Source organism: Charadrius vociferus, unplaced genomic scaffold, assembly GCF_000708025.1.
Source record: "Charadrius vociferus isolate BGI_N301 unplaced genomic scaffold, ASM70802v2 scaffold196, whole genome shotgun sequence".
Taxonomy (NCBI): domain Eukaryota; kingdom Metazoa; phylum Chordata; class Aves; order Charadriiformes; family Charadriidae; genus Charadrius; species Charadrius vociferus.
This window is the reverse complement of record NW_009648953.1, coordinates 539,423-550,994: the sequence shown is the minus strand read 5'-3', so window position 1 is coordinate 550,994 and position 11,572 is coordinate 539,423. Positions and strand designations below refer to the sequence as shown.

The 11,572-nt window shown below is 46.7% G+C and overlaps 1 protein-coding gene across 1 annotated transcript in view; it reads right to left on the bottom strand.

The window, feature by feature from the left end:
• Nucleotides 1-7,414, bottom strand: part of DENND2A (DENN/MADD domain containing 2A) — a 36,100-nt gene extending 28,686 nt beyond the window's left edge. The window contains exons 1-3 of the mRNA XM_009887398.1: nucleotides 7,344-7,414; nucleotides 4,340-5,551; nucleotides 3,194-3,321 (exon numbers count right to left, since the gene is read on the bottom strand). Coding sequence (XP_009885700.1) covers nucleotides 3,194-3,321; nucleotides 4,340-5,551; nucleotides 7,344-7,414 — 1,411 coding nt within the window. The remainder of the gene's footprint in view (nucleotides 1-3,193; nucleotides 3,322-4,339; nucleotides 5,552-7,343) is intronic.
• Between the last annotated feature and the right edge of the window lie 4,158 nt (nucleotides 7,415-11,572).

The window sequence follows — 11,572 nt, the reverse complement described above, 5'->3', positions numbered from 1 at the left end:
CCTAGAAGTCCAGCTGCTCGCTGGACAGTGTCCAAACCCTGACGCTGACATATGCAGCCATAGGAACTTGTAACAGATACTACAGATGGAAAAGACCCAGCTAGTTCTCAAGTTCATTTCCCTGTCTTCAGAGGAGCTGTGAGGTTCTCATGCACATCAGTCCATAATTATATTTCCTTCTTTTCAGTCTTCTGCTTAGAATTGTCACCAAATGAAACCATGAGCTGAAGGCTAGCATAAGAATCCTCTCTCCTCTGTTTAAACCCCACGTTTAGGAGGACCTCTGGTCATCATTTAATTGGGGCTGACACAATGCACTGCTCTTGGGCTGACTCTGCAGAAAGATATAATCCACTCTCTGAACATGGACGCCTGCCACACAGCGTAGGTTTTCAAACACATCTACCAATCATGGATGCCTCAATCTCACATGCCCCACTTTAGAAAGAGGGAACAATTCACCTCACCTAACCTAGACCATCCAAAGTCAGGATGCTCTCTCCCTGGAGGGTGGGGGGTGGGAAAGGGACACCTCTAAAGTAACATTCAGCTCATTCTTACTTAAGAACCCCTCAAAAACACAAGGCTTGAATCACCACACAGAAGCGTCCCTTTCTTTACATTGATTCTGGAGACAAGGCATACAACTAATCCAAGTTTTAAACACCCGAAACTACATATAATCAACTTCCTACATCCCACTCTTCAACAGGGCTGGGAAATACAAACACAACTGTGTTCAGAAAAAACACACAACTCTGAAAAAGCAGGTTGTGACATCTCCATCCAAGCATCTAAGAAACCAATGACAAAGGCTTAGCCCACGCATCTGCATGGGCAGGCAATCTGTTATGAGATTTTTCTTTTCATTGCCACCATTTCATGCCATCCCAGTGGACAGCTGGGACTTGAAGCAACTTATTGTCATGTAATGTTTGGCTGAGAGCAAAGACTGGAGGTCAGCAGTGCTACAGGCCTCTGGAGCAGGGACCAGTAATGGCTGTAGGCTCTGTCAAACTCACATGCTCCCACCTGCCTGCCCTGCTGGGACAGAAGTGCAGCTGAAGTCTTCAGGCAAGGACAGAAACCCAAGCCTTTTCCAATGCTGTCTTCTATCTGTGGCTTGGTGATACCCAGCACCAGAGTGGTGGATTTGAATTCACCAAGGAGGAGAAGGTAAGCATGTGTGACACCAGCAAAGTAAGTCTACATGAACATTTTGTCAGCAAACACGCTCCTGTCCCTGAAAGTGGCTCCACTTTCTAATTCCAATGGCACACTTCCGTACTGAAAATATGCTTCAGCTGTCACATAACTGGGTACATTGGAGAAAAAAAGCAGCAGCTTGGGTTCTGTTGCCTACCCCATCCTCAAACTGCTTGCCAGCATGTCCAAATAGCCTTGGTCTAGAAGAAAGAACAGAGTTTCCCTCTTTTTCACAAATAAACGTTGTCATCCATCTGCCCAGCACAATTTCCAATATTCAAGGTAAGCAACGACAAACGGGTAAAAAGATGGCGCATGAAGGGAATCTGTGTCACTTGCTGGGAAAGGGAACGGTTCTCCCACCAGCAACTGAACCCTCCCTAAATCACGTATATGAATATGGGGTGTATGTATGTGCTTGCATGCCTTGATGGACACACATGACTATCTCTGGGTCAGCACTTTTGTCTTGCAGCTGAGGTCTTGGTTCTCCCTCCATTGGTGTGGTTTGCACACGTTGTTTATGTTTTGTGGACTACACCTGCCTGTGGTCTTGTGAAAAACAAAACTACAGCTTTTTTTGAGTTATCCCTGTCCACGTCTTTTCCCAAGCTTCCATGGTAACACCACCAGGACTGCAGGAACCAATTAAAGATCACTGACTCCAGGCAAAGCCTAAAGATGCAGCAAGAAAACAAAAAACCAAACATGCCCCATTAGCTGATGATTACCCATAACTTTGTTTTCTTTTAAACTTTGCAACTAAAAGCTGGAGGGGAGAGGAACTTCAGCCTGGTATTTGAGTTCACTGTAAGCTTGGGACACTGGGGTGTGTTTGTGTTTGAATGGATGGATTTGCCTATACAGCCACTCGGTAATGCTATCCATGTTATTCCAGCTGACGAGGTGACCCTTACTCAGTGGTTTCTGAGACCTCCCACCACGCCCCAAGACAAAAAACCCCAGCAGCTGCTCAGGCGCTCCCTGTTCCTTCGGCCACCCCAAGTAACGAGAAGAAAAAAGCAAACACAAGGCCTCTATCTCCACAAACGAGGCCGACAACTTCAAAAATGTCAAAAAGGTCGGATTGGCATCACCTGGTCTGCCATCAGTCCCAAAGGAACACAATTCCTTTGAGAGATCTTTCTCATCAAGTATGATCAGATTTTATTCACATCAAAGTAACACTGCCCTGCTTGCTCCTGAGAAAGCACAGCCCCTCCCATGCGGAACAGCACAGACCACCTTCGTACGATTAGAGCTGCATGGCGAGAGCTGATGCAGCTATTCTCTTCCTATTCTGCTGAACTCAGCCAAGAGCTTTACATAGCACCACCCCACAGCTACTAAAACTTCTTAAGGCTTTTTCAAGAGGGATGCTTCTATTCTATGCTCCATAAAAGGCCATCTAACTCACAATATTAAAAACCACTATATAAATTGAGAGTGTAAAAGGAAATAATCTTTAAAATGACATTGATCTGCCATCAAAGTTAGAGAATGAAGTAAAACTCCATTTCAAAGATTACGGGACCTAGTTTCTTAATTTCAATGGTACCTAGAGCGATACACAATCCTATTTCTGAACTGTGGAACTGACTTCAAGGCTATGTTTTCAGACTGTTCGCGTTATCTCAATGGCGACAAGCTCACCACCATGGACAGACCAGAGCTGTGAGAAGTGGCCCACAAGACAAAAGGAAGACAGAGGAGAGATGCCAGCATAAAAATAAAAGCTGCTTCCCACATGCCTCAGGTTCATCTCTGAAGCTGATGAGTTTTGAAACATTCCACCCATTTTTCATATAACTTGCCAATAATCTGTGTAAAATGTGTCTTGGTTTGCATTTGGATAATAAACACACTTTATCCAGCACCTCTGGTGAGTGCCTGTTGACCACGAGTCTTCTCAGTTACTCAGTGTTAGCAGTCAAACCCCTTCCCTGTCCAAAACTCCTTCCCAGTACGTCCTGTTCAAAGCTCCTACCCAGGATGTCTTCATAAACGTTCTCCTCAGATAAAGTGCGTGTGAGGGCCAGCTTGGTCTGCGCGTACCAATCCACCCGGCCGTTCTCCGATGATGACTGCAGCAAGTCTTCAAACTCATATGACTTCCTGCACCATTGATGGCAGGGGAGAAGGAGCAAAGAGTTAACCAGCATTTATAATCAAACCATGGCTAATTCACTTATCCAACATGCCACACAGCATGAATTACTAAGAAGAGAACGTTTCACAGCCTCATCCCGTAAAAAGCATGAAAAACTAACACCAAGATCAGTTATTTTTATCAGCCACACAAATACAGGCCTTTCAGGGATGTTGTAGATAATCTGGGTTGTCATGGCAATAACACTTGCATCTTCACAGTGTGCTAAGTGGCACATCTTGCAACATGGCACCGAACCAGAGGCCATGAGAGGTCAGATTCCACCCTTGGCAGGAATAGGGGGGTCCCAAAATCAGCTGTCTTTGAAAGGAAAGCAATACCTACATGCAGGATGGTAGAAAGGGTAAAAACAATTAAGTGTCCTCCACTAACAAACTTGGAAAGTTTTAATTTCCTTCCTGCACCCAAGCCAGGAATTTTTAGGTGATAGTTTATGAGAGGGCATTAGAAACAGCTGTGCATTTTATGCTTCCCACCCCAACAATGTATGACAATCGTGGGAGGGGAGAAAAGGCAAGAAAACACTACAGAAGAACATATACACATCAGATTCAGTTAGAAGAATAGGTTTATTATGAACAGTGAAAATGCTGTGGTAATGTCTAGAGATTATCATTCCAGACCTCGTTCCAGACCAGCTGTAGTAATTTTGTAATTAAAGAGATTTTCTGCTAAAAACCCAAAACAAAATGCCAAACTTCTCAATCTTGAGCTTGAAGGTTAAACCATGTAATACAGTGACCTTAAAGCCCAAATCTGCCATGACTTATCCCTTCACAGTTCCCCTGTGAAGTTGTGCTGGCCACTCATAGGTCTCAGAGAGATGACTGAGTGCCAGTTATGACCAGCAAGGCTCTCTAGGGATTATGAGTGACCAAGGAAGATCCATCTCTCCCAGAGAGATACGGGAATGTGGGACTCTACCATCAAGACAAACACCTTTGTGAAACACAGCCAGAATACCTGTGGTCGGCGTTGTTCTTGTGCTTCCCACTCCAGAGTCTCCTGCTGACAACTGATGGGGGAGGAGAGGACGGGAGAGGAGGGGGAGGAATGGATGGCAGAGGGGGTAAGTTTCTTTTATTCCTAGCTGCTGGCACCCAGTCCTCTTCCCCCTCGTGTTTGAAAGTCCGCCGGGGCTTTGGCAGTGGGTTGATGAAGGGTTTCTTCTCTGGCACTCCTGGCTCTGTGTACACATTCTCCACCGTGCAGTCCTTGGATTTCACATGAGAAGTTCTTACCTCTTCTAGAGTCCCAAAAATTGGCTCACTGATTTCAGAGTCCAAGCCAAGAAGCCTTTTGTTGAGCTCAGCCCCACATAGGCTCTCATGGCCCTCGGGAGCAGTGTGTCCTTGTGCTGCCTTCTCCTGCAAGCACTGTGGGGAATAGTAAGTACCAGGCAACTGCGGCTGCAGCTCTGCTGAGCCATCTTTCAAAGCCTGCTCTAGCTTCTTGACCTGACTAAGCACTGAAAGATTCTCCTTCTGGACCTCCCACTTCCCACCTTTCACCTCTTTGCATTTTACAGGGTTGGACTCCACTTCCTCATCCTTCTGCACTTCCCCCTTTCGCTCTGCTGCCTGTCCTGTCCCTTTCTGAGCTCCTGCTTTCCGCTCATTCTCTTTGCCTGCCCCTCTGCGCTCCAGTTCCCAGTTCGTAAGTCTCTTGATCTCCACTTTCCGAGTCACCAGTGCTTCCCCGCTTGCCTTCTCAGTTACACAGGGCACCTTGTGCTCCTCTTTAACTCCCTGCTCCTCCTCTTTGCGAGGAGCAGACTGCGTTTCCTTTTTCCCTTCCCATTCTGAAATTTTGTCCTTGATGCTGAAGGACTTATTCCTCAAGCCAATTTTTCCAGATGACCGTATATTCTGAGTGCCTCCTATCTGTCTCCTGATGATTTTACTGTTTTCTTTAACATTCAGATCCACAGACGGGTCACTGATGATCATTTTGGGACTAAGCATGTTCTGCTGAAAGCAGTCTAGCCTTGGATCCAGCATCAAGTTCTCCAAGGCTCCCAGTGGGTTCTTCCCCACAGAAGAAACCGGTTCCGCTTCAGGTGTTAAACCCAGGGCGACAGAGGCACCCTCAGAACATCTCTCACTCAAAAATGCACACAAAGGGCTTTCTGATTCCTTCACAGCTGCTGTATTGTTTTTATCCGCAAGCTTGATCCTACACACCAAAGACAAAAAGAGAAGAAACATTCACCGCCATTGCTCACCCTTGGTTTAGTCCACCAGCTCCAAAAGTTCTACTCATAATGCTGGTAACAGCAAAGGATGCTCAATCCCAGCACTTGAGAAATGGGCTTACGGGGAAGGAGGCTCAGGGAATGGTCCTTATAGCCAGAACACAATGCTCTCCTCTTGTTACAACTAAGACAGAGTTTGAAACTAAATCTTTCTCTGTAGCAGAAGTAGGCGGCAGGTGAGCGAGGTAATTTTTGTACATCAGGCACGTTGATACCAGTGAGAGGTTCAGCAACATTTTTGTGTGTGTGTTTAGAAGTGCAGTAGAGTTTTGGACATTGTCAGGGCATTAAGCAGGTCAATTACAATTAAATCCAAAATGGACTATTTGCAAACAATAGCAAAAATGCTGCTGTTAAACAAAGGAGAAACCTTGTGATATAATTGTCATTCCTCTACTGCCTGCTCAGAGAATCTCTCTTGGTCCATCCAAATGTTTCCCAAATGCATATTAATACACAAAGCCTGCACTTTTATTATTGCATTTCTATGACCATACCATCCCAGGCCACATATGGGCTTGGGCTTCCATGCACCCAGGCACTGACCATACCATCCCAGGCCACATATGGTGCTTCCATGCACCCAGGCATACTCTCTCTGCCTACAGCATGTGATGTAGTACCCAGACATCAGATTCAACATTCTCAGAGCAAAGGATTAAACATCTTAACTGTTTGAGTGCAAATCACGCCAAAAATCCCTAATATATTTAGTCTAGGGATTTCAAAGTGTGTGACATCACAATATCAATATTGTTATTTTATCAACATAGTAAAGTTCCAGCTGAACAGACAGTTATTTCAACACAAAATGTTTCTGAACCAAAGGACTTAGCCATGTCTTTTGAGTTTGCCTGGGCTTGGGAAGGAGCACCAGGACAACACAAGGCAGCTACTGGACTGAAAAATTCCTATTGTTAGTCCCATCTAACCACGATCCAAACACTGAGATTTAACTCAGGAAATCGCTCTATTAACTTAAATGCATCAAGTGTGCCTCTTCCAGAACTTTGCACTCTTGTGAGAGCATCCATGTGGATACCCTGCGTGCTGGCAGGCCTCGAGCTTTGTCCTGGAGTTAAGCAATGCTGGCAGCCATTGCAGACTCAGTTATAGTGCAAATTGAGTCTGGGATGGATTTCTAAACAGAAATGGGATCCGAGCCAGATACTGTTCTTCCCTAGCCTCACAGATATTTAACTCCTGGCTGTCTCAGTGACAACATCATGCTTTGGTTAAGAGCTGGCACTATGAACACCATGGTCTTTCTCAAGGAGCAAGGCATCGCAGTGCCACTAGTGGTTGGACTGCACAACAGAAACCAAGGCTGGACACTGCGAAAAAACTACAATAGGTGGGGATGGTAGGGCTTGTCTGAGGAGTGTGCAGAGTCTCCAGCATTGAAGATTTCAAGTGCAGGCAGGGCAAACATTGACAGGGATGTCATCAGCACAGATGGTCTTGCCTTGGGGCAGACCTCTTCCAGCACTGTGAGTCTAAAAAATTATCAGTCTGACTGGATGCTAAAATGCGGTGTTAAAAGTCCTGGCACGGCAATGAAACCACCCAAGCCACACAGGGGTGTGTTTTAATGCGATAGGAGAGAGGGACAGTGCAGAGCAGAGAGAGTGTTTCCTTCTTTTGTCTTCCTTTCTGTTGGGGACAATAAACACAAGCAAAGCACCCCAGCACTGAAACATAAAAAACTCTCACCTCTCAACAGACTTGCAGACACTGCTTTCAGACTTGCTGCTCACATCGGTCGCCTTGCTAGCTGTCATCATGTCAGCACACAGCAGGGCAGCAGGTCACCTGCAGACAGACACAAGGAAGAGGTGTTGCTCTGTGTTCAGCATCTTCCTCTCTTCCTTCTACACACACATGCACGCATGTTTCTCGTCAAAATCCAGGAGAAGAGCAGAAGCAAGACATGACAGCTCTTCGAGGACAGCCTTGGTTTCCTCCTCCATGAAATGGAAAGAAGGGTGATAGCATTACCCCTCAGAAGCCCAGGGAGGAGTCGACAGGTTTTAAAGGCAAAAATTGCCTTCGACAGCCTCAACTGCCATACTGTGACTTGAATATGGAGCACATTTTATGAAGGCTTTTGTGATTGCCAAAATATCGGGGGATTTAAGTATTGGTTTTTTTCCTCACAGAAGACTAAAGTAAAAATCATTTTAAAATGACATGTGTTGATGCCAGATGACCTAAGCAGTCCCCGTGCATGCAACACTGTCACAATAACCCCAGCTTGGGACAGAAAACATTTTAGGTGGAAGAGACACTGCACTGCAGCAACTGGTTCTCTCACATCTTTCCCTCTGGTGGGCCATGTTAGGCTGCTTTCAGAGGACAACTCCTCATGGGGGTAAGATAAATCAGTCACAAAAATGAGTCATTCCGTTTGCCTCATGATTTCTAGCACTCACGGAGCAAGACCGTTCCTCTTTCCTTTGAGTACTGTTGCTAGCTGGCCAATGCAGCAGACTCCTCCTTTTTATTGCCCCACAATACTCTTACTCATTAAATAAAAAAATAAAAAAATTATTGTGTTACTCCGCATCACCACCTCTCCTCACTTCTCAGGGTGGTCTGCCTGCTCTGCAGCACTGCACTGACAAGGGGCATCTTGGAAAATCTGAAGCCTCTCAAATCTGTCCACTTGGCCGGTCTGCCAGATGCTGGCCCAATGTGCTGAGCATTTGGCAACAAGAACGAGTGCCTTGGGAAATTTAGTAGTTTCTCGTTGTTAAAAAAAATAAAAGCCACCACACCAGAAACAGTAAAGAACAAAAGGATCTCTCGTTTCCACTGTTCAAGTATTTTAGGCAGAAAGAGGAAAAAAGAAAAGGAAAAAAACCCACCCAGTCTTGTTTGTTCGCAGTTTTCTCTCCCTCCCTTTATCCCACACTGGCAATGTTCCTAACACAAGGAGTGAACTCTGGGTCAAGTCAAATGTGTACACACTCAGGGCAGCTCATTGCTAACCATTTAGCGGACTCTCTTTCCCCAGACAATAAACCCCCTTGGCTTCTCTTCCTCATTAGTAACTGGAACAAACACCGACTTCACTTCTAGACACAGAGCAGCCTTGCAACACTGTCAAGAAAATTTACCAGCCCGATGAACAAAATCTATTCATCCATCCCTTAACTGTTATGGATTGAGAATAATGAAAAACTAACGATCGCTCATGTCCCTGGCCAAAGAATGACTCACCCAGGCAGCCAAAGCAGATTCCTGCAAAGATGCAACAGAGGCTGCTCTGCACTTGGCTTACAATGTCCCTAGAGCGGGGATGGTCTCTTCACTCATCACTCATTTAGTGCCTTGCACAGCAGGGTCAGTGGCTGGAGCTCCTTGGCACTACCTTTAGCAGTAAGAAACTTAACAACGGGAGTCGGCATACACACAACTCCTGTGGCTCTGCTGCCACACCAAACATACGCTTGGGATGAGCTCCTCTGTCTTGATAAGACCACACAATTTCCCCATCAGGCAACTCCATCTCTCAGCCTTTTCCAATAGCCCCCTAACAAACACTGCCTTGAAAACAAACACTTGGGTATGAGCAAATGTTTGCTGGTGCTCAGCACAGTCATGTACCTGACGTAACTCCTGTGGGAGAGGCCAAAAGGAACATAATACAGAATAAGAGGTGCACTCATTTCTTCATCTGTAGTGGATGGGACAGACTCCATCACCCTCAGTGAGCAGAAGCAAGGCACAAGGCAGTTGCTGAGTGCTGCAAAAGAGTCTCCCATGAAAGGAGCACCACTGCGATCAGTAGATCGGCATGACTTGAAGCCAAGGCCAGAGGGACATCTGTCCCCCCCACAGCCACCGCATGTGGCAGGAGTAACCAAAGCAACACGCTCACACTGGGCAGATGAAAGAGCAGGCCAGGAGCTTCCAAAGCAGCAACACATCAGATGCTGCAATGTGACAACAAGCAGGTACCTACTGACACACCCATTGGCAACACAAGCCGCTCAGGGAAGTAAAGTCATCCCTAGGAGATACAGAGATTGCTGTGCCTTCACCCTTGAGCAGCAGGGTATACAGGGTGTCCTCAGCATCACCTAGGGGATTATTGTAGCACATTAGCTGGTCCTGCCCAAAAGAGTAAATATTTATCCAAACACTCTGGAAGACATGAGGGGAAAAAGAAGAGTCACCTCTGGAATAAAAGAGCAGAAAATAATAAGGTACCTCTCCCAACGGGTCCAACTGTCAGATAATTTGCTTGGAGGCAAACCCAAGCCAAAATGAACTTCAAAGCTGATGGGATCATCTCTTCCGTTAATAAGGTCACCAGAAACGACTTGCAGGCCTGACCCACAGGCATTGTCAACACCTGACAAGAGGAAGCTAGGATGGCAGTGATGGAAAATTGCGTCCAGTAGGAAAACAAAAGGTAGGCCTTCTCTACTGAGGTTTGGCTCCACAAGGCACCCAGAGTTTACATGACAGTTCACTGCAAAGGGCAAGGGGACCTCCTGTTCATCCTGTCTTCCCACATCTCTGCTATGATCAACCACACACTACCCTGATTGTGCTGGCTCGGGCTCTCTTTGGAGCACCTCTGTGACCTGCTAATAGCTTGCTTAGAGTTTAGACAAAGCAGCTCAAGGAAGGGGTTCAACATGCACCCGATCTGGTACAAGGGAGGTGATGAGACTGTGTGGACAGGAGAGAAAGAGGGAGGGAAGCAGGGAGAGAGAGCATGAGAGAGTGTGCATGTAGGGATGAGGAAGGGAGACCTGCCAGTGGGTCAGAAGTGTTATTCAGAATGCTCTGCTTTCCTACCTCACGTGCAACATGACCCAGGCCCTACAAACTGCCTAGAAGAAATAAGCAGGGCTGAGCTCAGTTAGCAGGTGTCCAGAGAAGGACATACATACATACATCTGGTACTTTTTGAAAAACTGCTGCTTTCTCTAAAAAGCACAGAAGAACTTTCTGCCAACAATGGGAGGCACAGCCCCATGGCAACCTGAGCCCAGGGCCACTGCTCCTGGCACACACACCCCAGAGCAAAGCCACAAAAGGGGAGGGAAGATGCTGAGCCACCTTTGGAGGGAGAGAGCCCCCTTGCCACCGCAATATATTCAGTAATCCCTGCCATTGTTTGGGGGAACAAAGCAGTCATCTGATATGGTTTCAAAATTAAACTAGGAAAGGAAGGACAGGGGAGGAGGCGAGAAGAACGAAGGAGGGGAAGGAGCTCTCAAACCTGTTGGCTGGACCCTGGGAAGGATGTGAAGTCTCCCAGCAGAAGACTCTCGGCATATCTCCCACACGCACCCGGCCTCACGATTCCCAGGGCCATGTGATAGGGGCTTCCTGCTACCAAGCAAAGAGAGACCTACCCCGACCTCTCTCTTCCAAACAGAGTTCCTGCCTGCTTTGTGTTCGCAAAGAGGCGTTTGTTTACTGATCTATCATTGGCATGCAGGAAACAGCCTTGAAATGAGCTGTAATCATCTGTCTCCAGCAATAGCTGTTTGGCTTTATTCTAATTTAAGTTTTCCTCCCCCACCCCCCTTCCCCGATGCCCTCTTCCCCACTTCCGATCAAAATGCTGGTTGGAGTACGCACATCTGGTTCAGGGCACTAGATACTACGCGATGTTTCCAAAGCAACCGGTGAATAAAAAAGAGGTGGTGACAGTAAGCACGCTCCCACCCACAAAGGACAGAGGAGTCTTCTATAGGAATACTAGCTAAACTCCTTCAGAGAGAGGAAAAAACCAGCTTTGCTCACTGCACTTGGTGTAGCCACCAGACAATGACAAAAGCCAGAGAAGCACCCAATGCCCTGCAGTCGACATCATCAGAAACATACACAGAGAGTGCGCAGGTCGCACTTGCCTCCGATAAGGTCAAGCAGTGATGGCAGAAGGTCCCAGGCCTCCCTTCTTTGCTACCTCGTTTGTG